Here is a 20,549-nt window from a genome sequence, read left to right on the forward strand (position 1 = left end):
GCACCAGCCCCTTGGGTGGGAGAGACAGAGACAAAGGGAGATGGAGAGAGATGCAGAGGGAGAAGGAGTCAGAGAGAATGTCAGGGAGTCTGGGTGCCTTGAGATAACATGCAATAAACTGCCTTGAGAATGGACAACTGAAGACTACTGAGTATTTCTTTGAAGGCCCGGGTTGGAGGAGAGAATTTACCACCACCCGGGGTCACCCCAATCTGGGGGTGAGCCCAGTCATCTGAGTTAATAATAGTTAATAGTTTTAATGAGTTTTAATGAATTGCTAATTAATATAATGAACTGTTTTAATTAATGTAGTAAATTACAAAGTTAAATGTATTGTCAGTCAAGTGTGTGTGCATAGCTGTCAATCAAGGAAAAGGTGGGGTCAAAAAAGGTGTAAAGGCAAGAAACTTCTAGACAGGTTACATCATGGAGTGATGTCAGCAACTCAACCTATGACTGGTGGACTAACCAGCCAATAGTGCCTCAGAATTACAAGATGATTTGCCGAGAATGCACTGTCTTATGGACCAACCAGCTACCAGGAAGAGGACCAATCAACAAGTGGATCAAAAGTGCACCAATCCTGCACCTTTAAGGACTTTAAAAACCCCCGGGTGCCGAGCACCCTGGTGTTTTTGCGGAACTCCTACTCAAAGAAACATCCTGTGCAGCACAGAGTTACTTGTATCTCTGACTTGCAGTTGAGATCCTGGGCTTACCCTGGGGCCTCGTTTTCAGTTGTCTTTGTTTTTAATAAACAGGCCCAAGCCTTTTAAAATTGGCCTGTTTTTAACAGCTGACTTACCCTGTGTCTTCCGGAGAAGACTTGGTCCTGTATGGACCCCGGGGGTTGGCCCGAGAGGCCAAACAGAGAGTGGGAATGATTTTTCCTTGAAGTAGCAGACAGTCTCTTGAAGTGGATGCCTGCTGGGGAAGGGTTTCCTTAGCAATGGGGAACCAACCCTCTACTGCCAAACAACTGGTTCTGAACATGTGGAGGGCTTTTATCCCTCAATTAGGGGTCGATATCTTGGATGAGTGGCTATACAACATTCTGGGTTGGGCCAGAGATCATGGCTTTCCTGTGGATCTCAGCACTTCCGTAAATCCGAGAACTTGGGAGGACTTGGGTGATTGCCTCCTGGATGAGGTGTGCAGAGGGGATGCGTGCGCGTTCACACTGGTCATCACTGGAGACGTGTTCTCTGGGCCCTACGGGGCACAGCCCTGAGGGGCAGCAACTCCGAATGGGAGGTTTCGGGGAGCTGAGATGCCGTCTCAGTGTTCAGCGGCGTTTCGGGGCTCATCGGGTGGGAGGCGGGCAGGGCAGTGCCCAGCCCCGCACCGGCGCAGCGCAGGGCCGTGGGAGGCACAGGAAAACCTCACAGAATTTATAAGTCACCGAAAGACTAGGTTAAGCCCAAGTATCCCCATCCCCGAGATTATGTCCAGCCGAAATATCCTTCGCCACTCAATCGGATGCTGACCGCACCGCAGCCCGCGCTGCGATCAGTCGGGCTGAGCTGTCCCGCCCCGAGAGTGGCACCAGCGACTTCCCTCCGCTTTTCAGGTGGTGGCAGGGGTGCCCTTGTCACAAATATTGTTCCGGCACTCCCAACATTGCAGGGGCTGCACGGGGCAACTCCCAGCCTGGCAGGAGCCGCCACCGCTCGTGGCTCTGCAGCCTGGGTGGTTTTCGTCTCCAGCACAGCGGCCCGAAGCCTGCCCATTTTCTAAGCAGGCAGTTTCACTGTCCCAGTCGCTGTTGCCCTCCCCTCTCCGGAATGCAGTTGTGGGGGGGGGGGGGGGGGGGCGGCGCCGCAGTCTGTGACACAGTGGGGGCTGCGGTGCAGTCAGTGTCATCGACAGCCTGCGGAGATGTACAGGCCCTGCCCCCATGTACTGCCGGCACCGGCCGTACACCAGCACCGCTTGGGCGAAGCCCCCGTGTCGTTCTCCGCCCTGCCCTCTGGTGGACTGCCTCCCGCGCCAGTGACAGGGGCTGCCGTCCCCGCCCTGCCGTCCGCGGTGCCGCCTCCGCTGGCAGCTAGGCTCAGCGTGCCACCCACCGCTCCGGCAGCGACAGCTCTGCCTCTCGCTCCACCCACCGCTCTGGATGGAGCAGCCAGTTTTTCCGTGTTTCAGCCGGCACCGAGCCGGCCGCCACCGTCGCCCACCCCGGGACCGACGGAGTTGCCGCGGCCGTTCCCAAGAGAGGCCACCGCAGCTGCGCCGCCGCCCGCTTCGCTCGGACTGGCGGCACGCCGCGCCGCCGGGGGGCAGCGGCCACAAGGCGCGGCAGGGAGACCGTGCCCCCCGCTCCGCTCGCCACGCTGCTGCCCGCCACCACACCGGAGCTGGCCGCCCCTCCCGCGCCTCCGGCTCATCAGCAGCAGCTCCGCTCTGTGATCTGCCACCGGCAGCGGCCAACAGCCCCGCGCTGGACAAAACATCCAGCCCGCTTGTTTCAGAGCCTGCGCCTAGCCCATCGCCCCCTCTGCTTCCCCCAGACTGCCCTCAGCTGTGTCCCTCGGAGGCAGAGGCAGGGGCAGCGAGGGAGCACCGGCTTGGTCCGGAGCAGCATCGCTGCTGCTGGTACCGTGGATCAGGGAGCTGGGCAAAAATCGATTGTATCGCGGGGAGGGCAGACACACTGGGGGCGAGGAGCAGCCCCTTGTGTTGGGCAGGCGTGGGCGGTGCCACGAGCCCCAAATCCAGGGTGGGATTTTATATTTCTGAGAGAACTTCCCCTGCCGCACCCCACGCATCCCGCTCCTGTTAGCAGAGCGTGAGGAGCAGGGTCCCGAGAAGCTGTGGCTTGATCCATGGCCGGGTGGAGCGGGGGGAGGGCAAAAAGCCAGAGGATTTGCCGGGATTCTCGCAGCCTGGTGGAGGCGTGCACCGAAAAATAAGGTTGGAATGGGTCGCCCATCTGCGGGCTGCCGTGGGGTGTCCCAGGGACCCCTGATCCAGGGGCCCCAAGTGATACCAATGAGAAGGAAGGACTGACCATGGACAATGGGGGGGGGGAAGGACTGACCTGAGTGGATCTTGGCTCAGCAGAGGGGCTGGCGTCCCCGTCCCCCCGGCTGGGTCTCGGGTGCTTGGCTCGGCCCCCTGGGCCGGGTCCTCCACCTCGTCCAGCAGACCCTCGTCCTGGGTCTTAAAGCCCACCAGTGTTGGCAGTTTTGGGGGAAAAAAAAACAACAAAACAAACAAACAAACAAAAAAAAACCACCAAAAAAAAAAAAAAAAAAAAAACACAAAAAACCGGTGGAAAGAGCTAAAGAGCTGCGTCTTTACTGATAGCTCAAAGCACTGGAAAGCTGTAGTCAGCCTCGGCCCAAGTGATTGAATTAAGGGCTGTGGCCATGGCATTCCAGAGATTTCTCAAGTGTTTCTGAATTTGGTCAATTCTACTCAATTGTTTTGAGTAGAGAATGCAATTTGGACCTGAGTTCAATTTCATCACTCAAATTGTTCATTCAGGACATGACTGCATGGGCCAAAAGCCTAGCATGATTCTTCTATCAAGTGCACACACCGTGCAAAAAGCAATTTCGATGAATGCCAACCAAGGCTTCACCTACTGCACCTTACTGGCTGGGATAAATCCCAGAGGCCTAAGAGCTTTGCAGCTGTGGAAAACAGATGTTACTTATCTTGCCAAATTCTAAATTTGTCTGATTTGGGTATGTGAACGTGTTCGTTATTACCTTCTTTTCTGTCATGTAGGCATCTGCTCACACTGGAAAATGGGTTTTGACAAGTTGGACTGCCAGTCCTTTGGCAGACTGACTATGAGTTGTTACTATCCTAGAGTTGGTAACTGATTTCTTGGAATTTATAATATAAGTTTGGAATCTCATTGACCGTTCTGAGCCAATATCCGATTCAGGTTTTGACTGACAGTTGATAAACCTCTTGAGCTGTGTTTGTTCTCCTTCCTGCAGGAGGGCAACAAACACTGTCTCCTTCTTTAAACAAAAAGGGGAAATTGTGTGGATATTCTCAGTTCAGTCAGAGGGAAAAGAGAGAGAATTCTTCCAGGCCTAGACTGGGAAAGTTAGGAGAAAGAATGCCAACAATTATTATCTCTTTTTCTGTTCATGTTGTTTATAGAGATGTTCTACCACTGTGTGCTATTCATAGTGCACCAATGGTGTGAAAGGCTTTGAGACCAATCATATTTCACCTTAGCAATCCTGGTTATAAAAGAGGAATGATACTTGTTAATAAAGTTCATTCTTTGCCTTCTGAAGACAAAGTCTCTTCATTTCCATCCCTGCCTCAACAGCAACAGATATAAAACAAGATGGAGGGTATAGGGTGTTGTCTCAAATTCCTTTTTCTTCCTTCTTCTTCCTTCTTCTTCATGGGTTTGGGTGGTATCTTGCAATTGGACAAAAGTCCGCATCGCAGGTTTTGAGGGATCAGTTATTGGGTTAAAAGGGAAGATAATCTAGGTGTCATTTCTTAATTGGGTAGTTTAGTTTTAGTTCAGCCTTAAAAGATCTTGAAACTGTACATCTGGGGCCATTTTTGTGCTGTTTTTTCCTGCACACAGAGTCTGGTGCAGACAGCATGCTGAAGTTTTGATAAGATAACTATAAACAGAAGCTGAAGACCAAAAAAGTCCAATGCAGCTCTCATTCCTGACACAGAACTGCTCCAGGAGGGCTTCCCCCATCAGGGGAGTCCCCAGGGAGAAGTCCAACATGAGGCCAGCTAAGCCTTACTGTAACATTGTCTTGTAATGTGGAAACACAGTGTTGTCTACTGTAAAATGTAGATACTATAAACTTGTCTGTGGTAAAAGTCTGAAATTATGCCTCAATGGATGATTTAAATCAGCGAGGAATTAAGGTGGTCATTAGTGAAGGTTGGGGAAAAAAAAAAAAAGACAACCAAGACCATATCCTAATTGTTCTTTAACCTCAGTGTGCAATCATGTTGTTTCACAGGAAAATGCAGGACCAAGATAAGCAAAAATACTTCCAATAGTACCCAGAGGTTGTTCCAACTTTTCCAAAAAAAGTAATGAGAGGGAAGAACTAAGTGAGGGGGGGGGGGAAAGAACAACCTAAATGATGAAATGGCTCATCTCACTATTTTGAGCATGGCAAGAACTGCTGCAGATTTGAATTTTCTTGTCAACTTCAGGCCTGTTATTGAGACTTCAACAATAATTTTAATGCAGAACACCAAGCCTTTTGAATCGCTGCCAAGCATGCAGCATCAGTATGTGATGCTTTCCACAGCCATTTGGACCCACTACAAACACAGCACCTGATAGAGGCTCAGCTTCCTGCTGGGAATGCGGACACAACTATTGTGTGGAACTATACACCTGTCAAGAGTTCTGGCACTACAATGTTTTGATTTGCCAAGGAAAAAAAGAGTACGCTGACCTGCCATGTTTCAGATTTTTCTCCTCTTTAGCCTGTGAATACAGTAAATCTGATTTGTAAGAAGCTTTATACGGTGAAAATCTGAGGGTAATACTGTAGAAAGAAAAGTGAATTTTGTTCAAGGACATAATTTTTTAATAACAGGCAACAGGGTTGAACTGGAAGTGTTAAAGCAAGTAATCTTCATCATTGCTTTCCCTCTGCAGAGAGAACAAGAAGATATAATGGTTACTGGTATATTGCTCTGCAACAGATGCTGACAGTTACAATTTTACTTCCATTTTAATTTTCTGCTATGAATATGCTGATCTCAGCAGATGAAATTTACTGTTTGAAGAAATAAATTCCCATTAGGATCATAATTTAAGAGAGCAGCAACTGCATATTCTTGTATTGTTAAATCATGTAGTCACTACAGTCTAGTTAATTTAATAGTTCAGAAGTATATGCAGAGGGAGGGGAAGAAGGGGATCTCAGTGCCCCAGTTTGTCCATCTCAATTACTCTTACTCTCTGAAGTAAGAGAAGAATATCCTTTCTGAAGAGAATTTACTTACTTCAACTCGACCTGGCTCCCTGTTATAATAACAAATAAACACTTTGAATGCCAGATAGTGGAATCACAGAAAATTTTGCATTTTAATGAAAGTTACAGCTCAGGATTGCCTGAGATCTGCACTGAAGACTTCACCTCAAGTTACCTGAACAAGTTGTTGGATAAATGCAGTTGCTCGTACCTTGAGTATTTAAAATGGAGCTCAGGTACTTGCATGTTGTACTCCAGCTGGACACACACATAGGTAGTCCCTTCAGATATCTCATTAAGTGAACCTATTTTTCAGATTGCTGAGGACCTAAGTCTTTCAGTAGAGCTTCACCCAAACTTTGAAGAATCTCCACAGTAAAACACATGGCTCATGTTAAAACAAGCAATATGCCATTTTCCTAATAATGTTTTTTTACCATCTACAAGTGATGTTAAGCACTATTCTAAAAGGACAATATTGTTCAGACAAATAATAATGGACCTAATGAGCACATTTTTCTAATGGTTTTTCTTCCTCACCCCAAAAAGTGAATTCTCCCTATTTCTAATTCCATATAACACACTACAAACACCACTTTCTAAACCAAATAATACAATATAGAAATGCAAGGAAAATATTTTGTCTGACATACATAATGCAAAAAGGTTACGAGATAAAACTAAAAGCTAGCACTTTGCTAGTTTCAATATGAAAGTGAAGGACAATAGAATACATAATGGGTGCAGAAGGCAATCCATGCAAACCACCGTGGAGTCCAGGATGAATGAAATGTCTTCAAAGTAAGTCTAAACTATTCAAACAACACAGTCTTATAAACAAGACACTACCTACCGTTCACTGCGTATAAGATTTCACACTTTTTCCACAGAGCAGAGAATAACAGCATTCAGCCCTATTGAACCCAGGTCAGTTCTGCTGACCACAGTACTGGCAGACACTAACTACATAAAAACAAAGTACACAAACCAACAAATGGAAGAATTAACTACATTGGTGTTCTCAGTCTGGTTTAGCTTGATAATTTTTCAAAATGAAGCAAACCTAGTCACTGTGACCATACTAACTTTAATACTACCCTCTGTGTACACAAGGGATATAATCTTGAATTGAGATTTCTTTAAGTATCAAATGCCAGCACAAAACAATATGCAAAACACAAGCTTCCTCAAACACTGAAATTGAAGAGTAAGTTCCAAAAGATTCATCAACATGTAGTTACAAAGATGTAAGGTATTACATACCAATGGAATGTTCACCAAACCTATCACACAATTTTTTTTCCAAAATCATTCCTGCACCAATTTCATTTCTTCTTCCTGTGACTTCTCTTGAAATTGACTTCATGATACAATAATCTCCATTAGCACGTAGCAAATAATAATAACAACAATAGTAATAGTAATAATAATAATAGTAATAGTAATATATTCTAGCAGAATAGGAAATAACACTAGTGCAAAGCTAATTGAATAAAAACACCTAACTGGAATGTGTAAATAACTTTTCCCCTTTTTATTCAGTTTCATGAAAACATGGGAATATACTTCTTGTAATCCTGGACACTAAGTACTTTGACTAAGTAACAATGTGCTATAATTTACCTATGTGTTTCCCATTCTTCATTATTTATGTAGCTTTTGTGTTTAGCTGACAAATACGTCTTAACTCCAGCATTTGGGACAGATGTTCTACTAGATCAAATTTTATCCAGTCCACATTGCTTATCATGTTCACATGTTTAGACACCCATGTACCCTCACTGAAATCATGAAGCCCATAGGAAAGACTATGAAAGCTATTGAAAACAATTGCAAAATCAGTTAGATATTATTAATTCATTTGCAGTAGTAGTAAGTCTACCCTACCTTATGGATCTTACTGCATTTTTCAGCAGAACAGTTTTTGACACATATCTGTTTTCTTGAGTACTTGATAAGGAAAGTCTCAGAGACTTTTGGAGTTAGAATTTTTTTATTGGGACAGTAGAAAAAACACTCTTTTTTTCTTTGCCTGTTTTGCTAAAAAGCTCTATTGGACATTTTCTGAATACTGAAGTTACCATTCTGGGAATAGTTAAAAAGATATTTTGTTTAGCTTTTTGATTATTTTTTTCAAAATTTTGATGCTAGTTATGTCAGCAGATCTAAGCAAGTGAGATTTATTAGGTTTCAGAATGACACAAGTCTAATGAATTTTTTTTCTGTTTAAAAATTAGAGTTGACCACTAAGGCATTGAAAAAGACTAAATGTCTTAGCCCAGTCTGTCTAAGAAGCTACTCAAGATTTTTTAATATGTTGTTACTTGGTCTCCCTTGCAAACTTTAAAAGTGCTTTACAGTTTCCAGAAGTAGTCCTCAAGCTATCTGGAGGGATATTGACTAATGCAATGAAGGTTTTTCTGTGTTCTCATAGCATCATAGAATTATCAAGATTGGAAAAGACTTTTATGATCATCCAGTCCAACCAACACTGCCACAGTCACCACTAAACCACATCACCCGCGCCAGATCCAGATGCCTTTTAAGTACCTCTAGGGATGGTGACTCTACTACCTCTCTCAGCAGCCTGGTATAGTTCCTGACCACACTAAAATTGTTTTCTAGTATCTAATCTGAATCTCCCGTGTGTCAGCTGTTTCCTCTGGTCCTCTCTCTGCAGGCAGGCACAGTAGCAGAGACCACCCCCTATCTCAACAACGGCAAAGGGCTTTTTTGCTTCTCAGCCCACCAGTGAGCAGGCTGGAGGTGCACAAGGAGTTGGGAGGGGACACAGCCAGGACAGGTGACCCCAGATGGCATCATGCTTTACATATAAAGTTTAGGGAAGAAGGATGAATTGGAGGATGTTTGGAGTGTTTGGCTTCTCTTCCCAAGTTATCATTGCATGTGATATAAACCTGTTTTCCTGGGGATGGCTGAACACCTGCCTGCTCATGGGAAGGGGTGAATGAATTCCCTGATTTGCTTTGCATATGTAACTTTTGCTTTACTTACTGAACTGTAGTTATCTCAATCCTAAGGTTTTTTCACTTTTACTGTTCCAATTTTCTCCATCCTCCCACAGAAGGGAGTGAAATAGCGGCCCTTTGTGGCCTAGTGCCAAATGGGTTTAAACCACAACACCTATTACATACTGCAATGTTTCCACTACCAGATTTGTTTCCAGATTTTGTGCCTAAGCAATCATCGACTGTATGTTCTTGTGTTCTGGTAGACACAAATAACTGATTTACAAAGCTCTTCAAATGCAGGTCATTAACTTGACTAGAATAAAATACATCAGCGATATAATCTTAATCTCCTATATGAATTTGCCTATGTCACTTTTTCAGCCTGCACTTGTTTTATTTCATTTCCTATCTCCTGATACAGCTTTTTTAGCATGTTTATTTGACAATATCCTGCAGGAACTGCCTCACCTCATTCATTGCAGGTAATTAGTTCAGTTTTGGAGCCTCCATTATCCATAGTGGACAACTTGCCATTTGAAGGAATGGCAACAGATGCTTGAGAAATGTGAAGTGCAAAGGTGGAGATGTGGATTTGGATTAATCAGCAGGCTTTTCCTAATCTTTGAAACCAAACTCTACATCAAGCCAATTTAAACATGACAAGTTAGACACTTGTAGGAAAAAATTTTCTGAAAAGCATTAATTTTCTATCTCTAGCTTGCATTTCTGTCATAGCTCAGTCATTTCTTACCAGGTTTATAGGTTACCAAACCCTTTCAGTTTTGTGACAGAAATCTCCTCCAACTGGATGCATGGTATGCACATCACATATCAAACAACTATTCTGCAATTTATCTAAGCACACTGATTCCCTTTAAATAAACAGCAAAACTTTCACTGACTTCAGCCCCCTACTTTTGATTTTATTTCCATACAAATGAAATTCTTCCTTCATTTTGTATCTTTAAAGACAATCTCAGAATAAAATACTGGGGGCAAAACAGGTATCAATTGAGCCCAGCAATTTTTTGAAGTATCTGAGTAATTTGGAGAGAATGATGATTTTTCCCGTTTCTATTTCACCTTTGCTCAAGAGCTCCATTTAATACTAAAAATTATATTCATTATGAAAATTCAAAGATTAATAATGATCAGAAAGAAACTTTATATATACCACTTGTACTTTCATTTGGGGCATTTACTAAGGTATTCTGTAGACTGGAGAGGAGTGCGTGTTTTATAACCAGTTACCAGCTCCCATTATACAGATTTTGAAAGGTATACACATGAGTATGCTGTCCAAATTCATAAGACTCCTCTGTATAGCAGACTCATTCTTCTGGCTGTATTTTCCATGGAAGCAGCACACAAATAATTTATTCCAATTTTTTTTTCATCATATATTACTAAGATACAAGAGTAAGAGTCTTCCTCAGTAATTTTCCAAAGCTTCTTTAACACTGATCTTTTTTGCCTGTGGATTTCTGTCTCTTGGGGAAAAAACCTCCACCCATATGAAAAAAGAGCTGCACAGTAATAGCAGCATATAGCTGCACACAATAGTGTGCCTCACAGACATGTCCTGAAAAGAAAATAAGTCATAAATAAGCACATTCATTTATTTACCACAAAAAGAAAGTCACTGCCACTGCCAAAGCAGAAATTAAGCTGATAAATTGCAGAAGTTACACTTTCATTAATTGAGTATTTCTGCAAAAGCTGCATATTATCTGCTCTGCACTCTAAAAATTGTAATGTTGCATGCAAAACCAAACGAAAATGTCTATTTTTAGCAGAAACAGAACCATCTGGTAGGGAGGGGAAAAAGCGCGCACACACACAATAAAAAAACCACAACAAATAAATGAACAAAAAAAACCCCACAAACAAACAAAAATCTAAAGTTCTAATGTCTTACTGTATGTTCGTCTGTCTTAAAGATTAAGACAGTCTTTTATACTCATTAATTAATAAAAATACTACTTAACCCATAGCCCTTTTGACCACTCTCAGATGCAGATGTTTTTCAGTAATTTTCTTACAGTTGCTTACACCTGAACCTACCTTTAACAAGGTAACTGCTTTAACAAGCAGTTCTTCATACTGTCATCATCTCAGTAATGGTCAGCAACTGACAAACATGTAAAACCAGCTAATAAGCTGCAGCATTGCTAAGGTTCCCATGCTTCTGTCTATAATCCATCAATAGTAGGTCTACTTTGTTCATAACCAACATATTTCAGGTAATTTTATTCAGATACTTCTAATCATGTACAAAGAGACCTCAGAAACCAGGTGTGTATACTAAATATTTTAAAGTTTTAAGTAATGATATTTATGGTAGCCACATGGAAAACAAAGTTCCTATTTTCCCCTTTCTCAGTATTCATGATACCAGAAAGAATGTACTATTGCCATTGCAAGTAAATTTTGGTGTTAAGCTATTAAATTTAGAGAAGTTTTCAAACAAAAATAATTAGCTTTTTTAACAGTGGCTTGCTCTCACTGTCCAGACAGAGGCTGAGGTTACGTTATCATCATCCTTCCTCTTTGAATGAGAGAAAATGCAGTTTGCAGTCTTGGTTTTGAGATTTAAAAAACATACAACAACTAAGAAAGTTTAGATCAGTTTAGTCTCACCTGTAACAGTTAATTACAATCACTTTCTTGTAAGACTCATGGAATTCTATATATTTGCTGGGCAGAGGCTCCAGTAAACTTTTGCGTAATTCATTTGCACTAGCCATACATACATGGCAATGTACTTCATTTTAAAAGCTTACTTCTGTTCACAGATGAATTACAACGTTTGTTCTACTACTATGTTTAGTTGGACAGTCTTGTTTACAGTAGGATATGCTTCTAAAAGTAATCATGCTAGTTAGAAGACGTAACTTTCAAAAAGTCTTAAACCATCCCTATTTTGGACAATACTTGAATTTCTTAAACCCCAAATCTGTGGTAATTCATATAAACCTCAAAGATAAAAGTCTGTGAATTTAGCACTCCAACCACTCTAAGTAGCAGTTCACAGAGCATGTGAAAATCACAATTTCTATTTGAAATGTTTTATCACTGTTACCATGAAAAGAAATATAATCATGGAGTGAGACATACACAGAATATTAGTTGCTAAGTTGACACCGTGTCCAACCCCAAGGGAGAGAAGCTCTCAACCGGCTAGCTCTTGCTTCCTCCCTTGGATGCACGCTCCGTGCCTTGGCCACTGGCTGGCAGAGGGTAGCGGTTCAGCCACAAGTCAGGATCTGAAATTGACTGACGAAGCAATCTACGCCGAGGGTTGTGGCAAAGGAAAAGAGAAGGGCCCTTGTATGCGTCTCCAAGCTGCCTTTATTCCACTGAACATAAAGGCAGCTTGGAGACACATACAAGGGAGAGAGAGGACACACTGCAGGAGACAGAAGCAAACTCAAAGGGAGGCCGTGACAAGAGCTCCGAACAGGCCTGTACAGCAACTTATAAAAGGAGGTGGTAACAGGGGAGGAGATTACAGTCAGGAGTTCTCAGGGGAGGAGCACAAGGTGGCATTATAACTCACAATGACCAATGAGGGAATAAGGGGGAGGAGAAAATACTTGTACAAACAATGAGAATGCAGGGGTTACATAAATGGCAGGGAAGTTTCTGGAGAAAAGGGTAGGGTTTACACTGATTGATGGGGAAAAAGGGGAAACTATAGAGATTGACACAGAAGGGGCTGGAAAACGGGATAGGTACTTAGGTTGATAGATTGGAACAGGGGAGGGTACAACATTGGGCTAAACCATTTGAAAAAGGAGAAGGGGGTGCCTTGGAGGAAACCTTTCTCTTTTAGACATTTTGAAGAAAACATAACTTGAAATATTACTCTAAAACACACCACCAGACTAAATGTTTAATACTAATATGAGATATGAGCTGATATTAAACAAACAACCAAAACCAGCAACAAAACCCAAGAAAAGAAACCAAAAAACACTGTGCAAAACCAGATAGGTCTCTGTCATTGTAAGAACACATATAGAAGCTTCACATCATATGGTGAATGGGGCAAAAGTCTCACTGACAACCATCTCACAGAAACACAGAATCACTTGGGGTGGAACACTTGAGATCATCTAGTGCAAACCCTCTGCTCAAGGAAGGTCAGCCAGAATAGATCACTCAGAATCATGTCCAGTCAGATTTTTAAAATCACCAAGAATAGCTTAACAAATTCCTGAAAAACTTATTGTAATGTTTGACCACCTTCACACTTAAAAAAAAATTTCTTGTGTTCAGAGGAAATTTCAGGTGTTCACTTTGCGTGCACTGCCTCCTAACTCTCCAGAAAGCTGGGAATTAATAACAGTGTAGCTTCTACCTCTTCAAGGCTCAGAACTTCCTTGAGCCTGATCTGCTAGGCAGAAGGAACTTCCCTAGGTCTCAGTATAAATGATCCTCCTGTCCCTTAATCTTCTTTATAGTCCTGCACCACACTCATTCCAGTGAGTCTGTAACACCCTTGTTCTGGAGAGCCTGGAACTGGTCCCAGCACTCCAGGTGTGATCACACTAGCACTGAGTAAGGACAGCATCACTTCCCTAGACCTGCTGTCAGTGCTTTGCCTAATGCAGATTAAAGATACTCCTGGCCTTTTTTGCAGGAAGTGTGTATTGCTGCCTTGTGGTCAGCTTGTGTTCACCGTGAACTCTTGGGCCTTCTCTGAAGGGCCGTTTTCCAGCTTGGTAGTCCCCTACATATTACTGGTGCATGGGATTACTTTTCCCCCAGGTGCAGGCTTTTGTACTTTGTTGAAATTAATGAGGTTCCTGTTTGCCCCTTTCTCAATCTTGTAAAGGTCCCTCTCAATGGCAGCAACCAGCCAGTCAATCAGTCACTTGTTCAGAGCACAATATGTTCCATCATTCAGGTCATCATATAAGAGCTGCATTTTACTAGCCCCAGTACTGATCTGTGGGGTTCAGCACTAGTGACTTGACTCAACCTGGACTTCATGCTTTGACACTCTGGGCACATATGTTGGGCCAGTTTTTAGCTCACCCTCCCTGTCCAGATACATACAACACACTTGTCTGTGATGTTTACCTTTACTTTGTGAAACCTTTGACACAACATCTACTTGCCTCCACAACAGAATATATATTGCTGTGAAACAAGGTAAATTGATAAACTTCTATTCATTCTGTCTTCTAGTCACTGTGATACTCCTAAAACAGCAAGGGAAATCTTTAATGGGTCATAAAGCTAGATTATAAATTACAATCTTCCTTCCTTCTCCTGCTAAATAATCACTCCAGAGCAAGATTGCTGATAACTCCTTCAGAAAAGCTCTCACTGCTCTGCCCCACAAGTTTTGTAATCTATGCAACCACATTAAGCAGCAGAAACTCTATAAACTATAATCTCAGAGTCTAAGACAGAACAAAAGAAACAAGTTTACCAGTTGAGCTACAGTATTATAAGTCTTTTAATGATCTGCTACACCCCACACAAACCATGTCAGAGCTAGAAAATTAATTCTGAGTTTTAGGCCACATTGCCAAACATTAAGGAGGATCAGTATTTAATTCTTTGAGAGGTAGTTAACCTCTTTCTCTGAGCCCATTCATTAGGAAACAAGCACAAAACTTTATCAGGAGACATTTATCTATATTAAAGCAAGCAATTCCTGCCTCTTCTCTCCCTCTAAAGCCATCAAGTCTTCTGCTTTCACATATGGTATAGTCAATTTTAAATGAGTTTAATGTTTAAAATGAGTCAACTGAACACAGTCCTTGTAATCCAAAGAAGAGGGCACACAGTTTCTCAAGAGTGATGTGAACAGCCAACACAACAGAAAAAAAATACTACCAAAGTAAAGCAAGTGCAGAAGATATCTTCCTGAATAAATTTTTCCTGTCAATATTGAATGATACTTCAGTAGTAGGCAACATAGTTTAATGTCTGGTAACAGTGGCTAACTTGTGACCAATTACATTGTGCTATAGAAATATGGCTTTCATAACATGACTCAACTTAATACAAATGTAACATAAGTCAAAATGAAGCCATATTTTAGTTTTGATACTTCCATACACATTCTTGCTAGCCTTCATCATTTTGTTTCTTGGAGTCAAGAATTCAGTCACATTTGGAAATGACAAAGCATACACAGATGCAGTAAGAAAATAGGTTTTATTTTAAAATTTTATAGAAACATTTTTAGAATGTTTAAATAAAGCACCTGGACAGCAAGTTTCTGTATATGTTCCAGATAGAAGCTCAAGTATTTAAATTAACAAATACTTTGATTTTGCAACCCAGCTATTCTATCATAACTATTAACATTTTCCTGCAAATACTAAAATATGAACTTATGTCATTAAGATAACATGTAAAAATATTTCTAAAACAGTCATACTTACACATTCCCAAGTGTTCCTACAGAAAAATCCCCAAAGGCACTAGCCCAGATTATGTGCACATTAAATCCTTTTTAAACATACACACTTCCCTTCAATATACCAAGTTACTTGTTTTCTCCCACTACAGTAATATTTAGGGATAAACAGCTCATATCAGTTCAGTTTATTTTTCCTGTTTTATGATCAGAATATTCCATCTTATTTCAATTAAGTTACATACTAGACTTTTAAAATTAGACTGCAAATTTCAGTGTAACTTCTTTGGATAGCCACAATGGAATACTAAACAATGTTTAGCAAATCAGAGAATACTACAGATTCAAAATATTTCAAGTTGTTCAAACATTGAATATGATCTTTTGTATTTAGGCAACAGTGTACAAGAACTTTGGTACAAGTATTGTAATAATGCTTATTTTTATAGTTTTCTTTCAGAAGTCTCTGATTTGCCCATAATTTATGTGTGTATAACAGATATCTTTTCTGAAGTCTTTCGTGGCAGGGCTTTAGTTAATGGTGGAGGCTTGTAGAAATACACTGCCATGACCACAAAGATGATTGTGACGATTTTGCAAACAGCACCTGAATGCAAAGAACAGGAGAGTTTTTATCACACTCACTTTCAGTAGCAGACGCAGTGTTTCACTCATTTACAAAGCTTCATACAGTGAGTTAAATACACCCTGTAAGACTGAAATTCATAACCTCCATTTAAATGTACTCTACATGAAGGACAAAGGGCAGATAAAGACTGTCATACAGCTGAATTTAGACCCCTCACCTGCCTGCTAATTTTTGCTTTGCTCCAGTTCTGTATTTCTTCACCTCATTCTAGCCTGAAGTGCAAATCTTCCTTATTTCTTGTTTCAGTACTGTCATTTGTTATATCAATATTCTCTTTTCCAGAAACAAAAACTTCCCACACAGAATATCCGTTAAGTATTCTCTTGTCAGATGTCTTAAAAGAAAGGTGTTTGCGCAACTTGGAAGGCCAAAAAAAGAGGGATTGTATTTGATCACAAATACGCCTTGAGATCCTTAACCTCAAGTCATGACTGCTGCTTTTTCAGTTTCAGGATTAGACATCAGTACTTCAGCTTACACACTGTAAATATCACAGCTGCTAGAAGACAGGACATCAGCACCTATCTCAGATGCAACTTTAGCCTACACCCTCTCTCCCACTGGCCTATATACCTCACATTTGAAGGGAACAAATAGTTAAACAAATCAGGATTTTTTCTCACTAGCATTCAGAGATAATTTTAAGAACTTCATATAAGTTATGGAAAAGAACTGAAATACAAAAAGAGGAAGAAAGCTCCCCAGACCTTAACTGCCAACATGCAACCCACATAATCACAGAATGATCTGAGCTGGAAGGAACCTAAAGTCTGTCTACTTCCACCCTTGTGCTGGGGGCAGGCACACCTTCCACTAGGATCAGATTGCTCAGAGCCCCATACCTTGAACACTTCCTGGCATAGGGCATCTATACCTTGCCTGTGCAACCTGTTTCAGTGCCTGGACATGCTTTCAGTAAACAGTTTCTTCCTAGTATCTGCGTTTCAATCCATTACCCCTTGTTCCATCACTATGCTCTCTTTTAGAGTCCTTCTTCCTTGTACGCTCCCCTTCAGATACTGAAAGGCCGCAATAAGGTCAGCTTGGAGACTTCACTTTCCCAGGCTGAACAAACCCAATTCTCTCAGCCTTTTCTTTATAGGAGAGGTGCTCCATACCTCTATTCATCTTCACACCCCTAATCATGCTCATTGCCTTGAAGACAGACTAAAATGTGAACGAGTCCCTTAAAAATCTAGTAAATAAAGTGTGACAATGAAGCAAGATCAAAGACAAAAACTATTTTGTGTTATTAAAAGCGTTTTTAAAGTAACCTTTAAGGTTTACTTACTGTGGTGTTTCTCCTTCCATAATATTTTGCTGAAAATTTATGAAAGTAAGTTAAAAAACACTGCTGCTAAAAATGAAAAGTGTAAGGTTTTATATCAAGTTAATTCCCATCTAGCAGACTGTTGCATCCTGGGTTAGGGTCAGTATATATATTACCTAGTATATGTATTTAATATAAAAGACTTACTTATGCCCATCAGCAAATAAGCCATTCTTTCATTGTCATACACCCAGCAAACTCCTTTAGTTTCACATTCATTAATATCCCACAGAGTACAACTGTTGTCTATAGCAACACCAAACAAAATTGGTCCAGGAATAGTACCTAAAAAACACAGCAACATGTTAGAATGTTTGAGTTACTTGGCATACTAGTTTTCATGCATACAGTAAAATGCCAAGTTGGCAGGGAAGATAAAATGGGAGAACCAAACACTAAACATAATATTTTAATCAAAGTCATAGGCTTCATATTACATAGCAAGTCTGCACCTAACATTGCTCTCAGTTAATAGGCAGGATAGAGAGAGTTAATTCATTATACAACTCTCACTTTGTTAAGCAAGAAATTTATTCAAAGACTTGAGCTTAACTTCCTCTGTCTTAATTGGAAAAAAGTAATTAAAATCAATGGTGAAAAAAACTAATCAAGAAATCAGGAACTTAACTGAAAGGAAAAAAGTTCCTTTCTTCTGATCATATACACCAATCTGTTCCAAATTAAGAGAACTAAAATATCATTATGTTAGATGTTCAATTACATGTCTCCCCATTCCTCAGATGTAGCAAAGCTTCCAGTTAAAATTTCACCCCAAAAAAGCAGTGTTTAAAATTATTCTTGCACAGACTTTATTAACTCCATGTGATTTTTGTGTGTTATAATGCACAAGTGTCTTGCATCCAAGTATAGCCAATTTTAGAATAAACACACCAGGTACATCACTGCACATTTACTCAACCTACCCAAGGCCTAAACTCTGCTAGAGCTAATCAAGTAGCTATGTCCCTCAGTAGGTCTTCAGCCTAAAACCCCTGTGTGATTTTTAAAGCCTACAGCAAAAATATGTTGGCAAGTAATGCTGTTAGTTACTGCCTTCTTCAGTCACAGTTCTATCACTCCACAGTGAAGTCAGGAATTAGAGATCTAGCATAAATATCTGAACTCTGAGTAAAGTGAAACAGAGGGACCCTCATACAACACTGATCACAGTCTTCCAGCTTATTTCTACCTGTGAGGATGTTTGCTTTTATTACACTTTATCAGTAGAATGACTTAAATTAATCACAGTTTGAATACAGCAAGGTATAACTCACACTGTGAGTGTCAGATATGTCATCTCAAAGGAGAAGAAATAGCTGCAGCACTAAATATTTGCATAAAAGTCCAATCAACAACTGTGTCTTGTCCCAGTCTTAAATTAAATATACCATTTAAAAACCATCTACTACTAAAACAAGAATTTTAATTATACCTGAGAAAATTCAAATGCTTGTGGACCAGAAAATACATACCCTTAGCTTTGTTTTACTTAAGGAGATTCATCTGTCTTACTGAAATGCTGGAGATGCTTAGATATAGAATTTAAGTATTATATTTCCCATATTATACTCTATAGTTATTTATGTGCCATTATCTCCAATATCAATAAATGTTAAAGTCAAAGACATTTTAGATGAAGGAAGAAGAGGAAAGGCTCCACATATTCACTTTTCTTTTAACTTCTGGATTTCAGATGTTACATGAAACTATTTTCTATTACATGAGTTCTTCTTATCTCAGCTTTCAGAATAAGTCTTCGTCTGGGGAAAGTAGCACCAGATGTCTTTTACTGAAAGAATGACAGTTTCCTGTATTTGGTTTATGCTCATAAGAGTGAGAAAGGCTAAAGAGAGCATGAATGCCCTATTAACAATGAATTCGAATCCAGATGTTACAAGTGTATCCTATAAGCCAATGACAGACTGCTTCAAGCACCTCTGAAAGCTTTTTAAAGCATTATTTTAAAGTCTAGAAAAAAATGTCAAATAAGTAGATTATTCAGACACAAATGTTTCAACAAGAAAGTCATACCCAGTAGTCGCAGAAACACTAACTGTACTCCAAGAGCAAATGAGCGCTGTTTATCTGGCACACACCTGTAAACAAGATTTGCAGTTTAACACAAAGTAAACAAGTCCCACTTCTGTGCTGTGTCCCTCAGTAAATATGCATTTTCTCTATATACTCTTTTAACCTGTTAATTGCTGAGGGGTTTAGAAATCCAGTGTGCAGAACAAGTAACTCAACTATTTCAAGTGGTGTTGAGATAAAAGACAGAGAAAACACCAGTAGCCCATCAAGAAATTTTAGATTTAACTAGTTTAACAAAATAGTATAAATAAAAAGGAAGCTTGCTGTCAGCACCCTGATATACTGTTGAACATTTTTTCCATAGAACAACCAAGGAAATTAAAACAATGCTAGGATGCAATCCTGAGCTACTATACATAAAGAAGCAAGTATTAGGATTCTATTATCCATAAAGACAATTAAAAGAAGGAGAATGAGTTCCATATCATGTAGGTGATTAGTTCTAGTAGTAGAACACTGTCATGAATATATGAGTTTACATTTGAAATTGCACAAAATAGGCTCACTGAAAAGATATCAGAATATACTGTAAAATTTACTGACATTTTAGCTATTTAAATTAGTTTTTGAAAAATATCTATGTACAGTTCTTTTTTCCAGAGAAACTGTTCCCCTATTTCAGCCAAATTATATAAGGATTCAAATATCCAAATGCTTACTGCTTAGAATTACTGAAATAAAACTATGTCAGCTCAATTTTGAAGATAATGCAGAACTCCACTTTATTCTGCCCCCACACTAATATGGCAAGCTGTTAATTCCAGATTTACACCAAACCTGGCCAGGAGGCTATTACAAAGCACTGTTGTAGGATGTTGCCTCAGCCTCCTGCCAAAGGACATCTAGCCACATCCTCACAAAGCAACTTGCTTCTGCATCATGGCTATCTTTTCACTGGAAGTATTAGAACTACAAGTCAAACTTTAACATAACAGAAAACAGCTCTAAATTCAGAATGAGAGGCCCATTTTAAAAACAAAAAAAATCTAGCTTTCACACATATAAGTTTCAGCAATTTCAAAGACAGCAAAATCACTGGTTAACTCACGATCAAGTTTTATATTAGTGACCACCATACATACAACATCAATAACATGGGAAATAGTCTACAATTCTTGACAGACTACAATTTTTCAAGCTAGAACTCTGAATTGAGACAGGAATTTAAGGTTGAAAATACAAGACTAAT

General features: G+C 40.5%; 1 protein-coding gene across 2 annotated transcripts in view; it reads right to left on the minus strand.

Annotated features, from left to right (window-relative positions):
• Nucleotides 1-15,066: 15,066 nt before the first annotated feature.
• Nucleotides 15,067-20,549, minus strand: part of SLCO4C1 (solute carrier organic anion transporter family member 4C1) — a 28,618-nt gene continuing 23,135 nt past the window's right edge. For both annotated transcript variants that reach the window (XM_053932826.1, XM_053932825.1), the window contains 3 exons: nt 19,301-19,365; nt 17,417-17,554; nt 15,067-15,897 (listed from right to left, as the gene is read on the minus strand). In XM_053932826.1, coding sequence (XP_053788801.1) covers nt 15,773-15,897; nt 17,417-17,554; nt 19,301-19,365 — 328 coding nt within the window. In that variant the 3' untranslated portion in view covers nt 15,067-15,772. The remainder of the gene's footprint in view (nt 15,898-17,416; nt 17,555-19,300; nt 19,366-20,549) is intronic.

The sequence above is a fragment of the Vidua chalybeata genome, chromosome Z (assembly GCF_026979565.1).
Source record: "Vidua chalybeata isolate OUT-0048 chromosome Z, bVidCha1 merged haplotype, whole genome shotgun sequence".
NCBI classification, from domain to species: domain Eukaryota; kingdom Metazoa; phylum Chordata; class Aves; order Passeriformes; family Viduidae; genus Vidua; species Vidua chalybeata.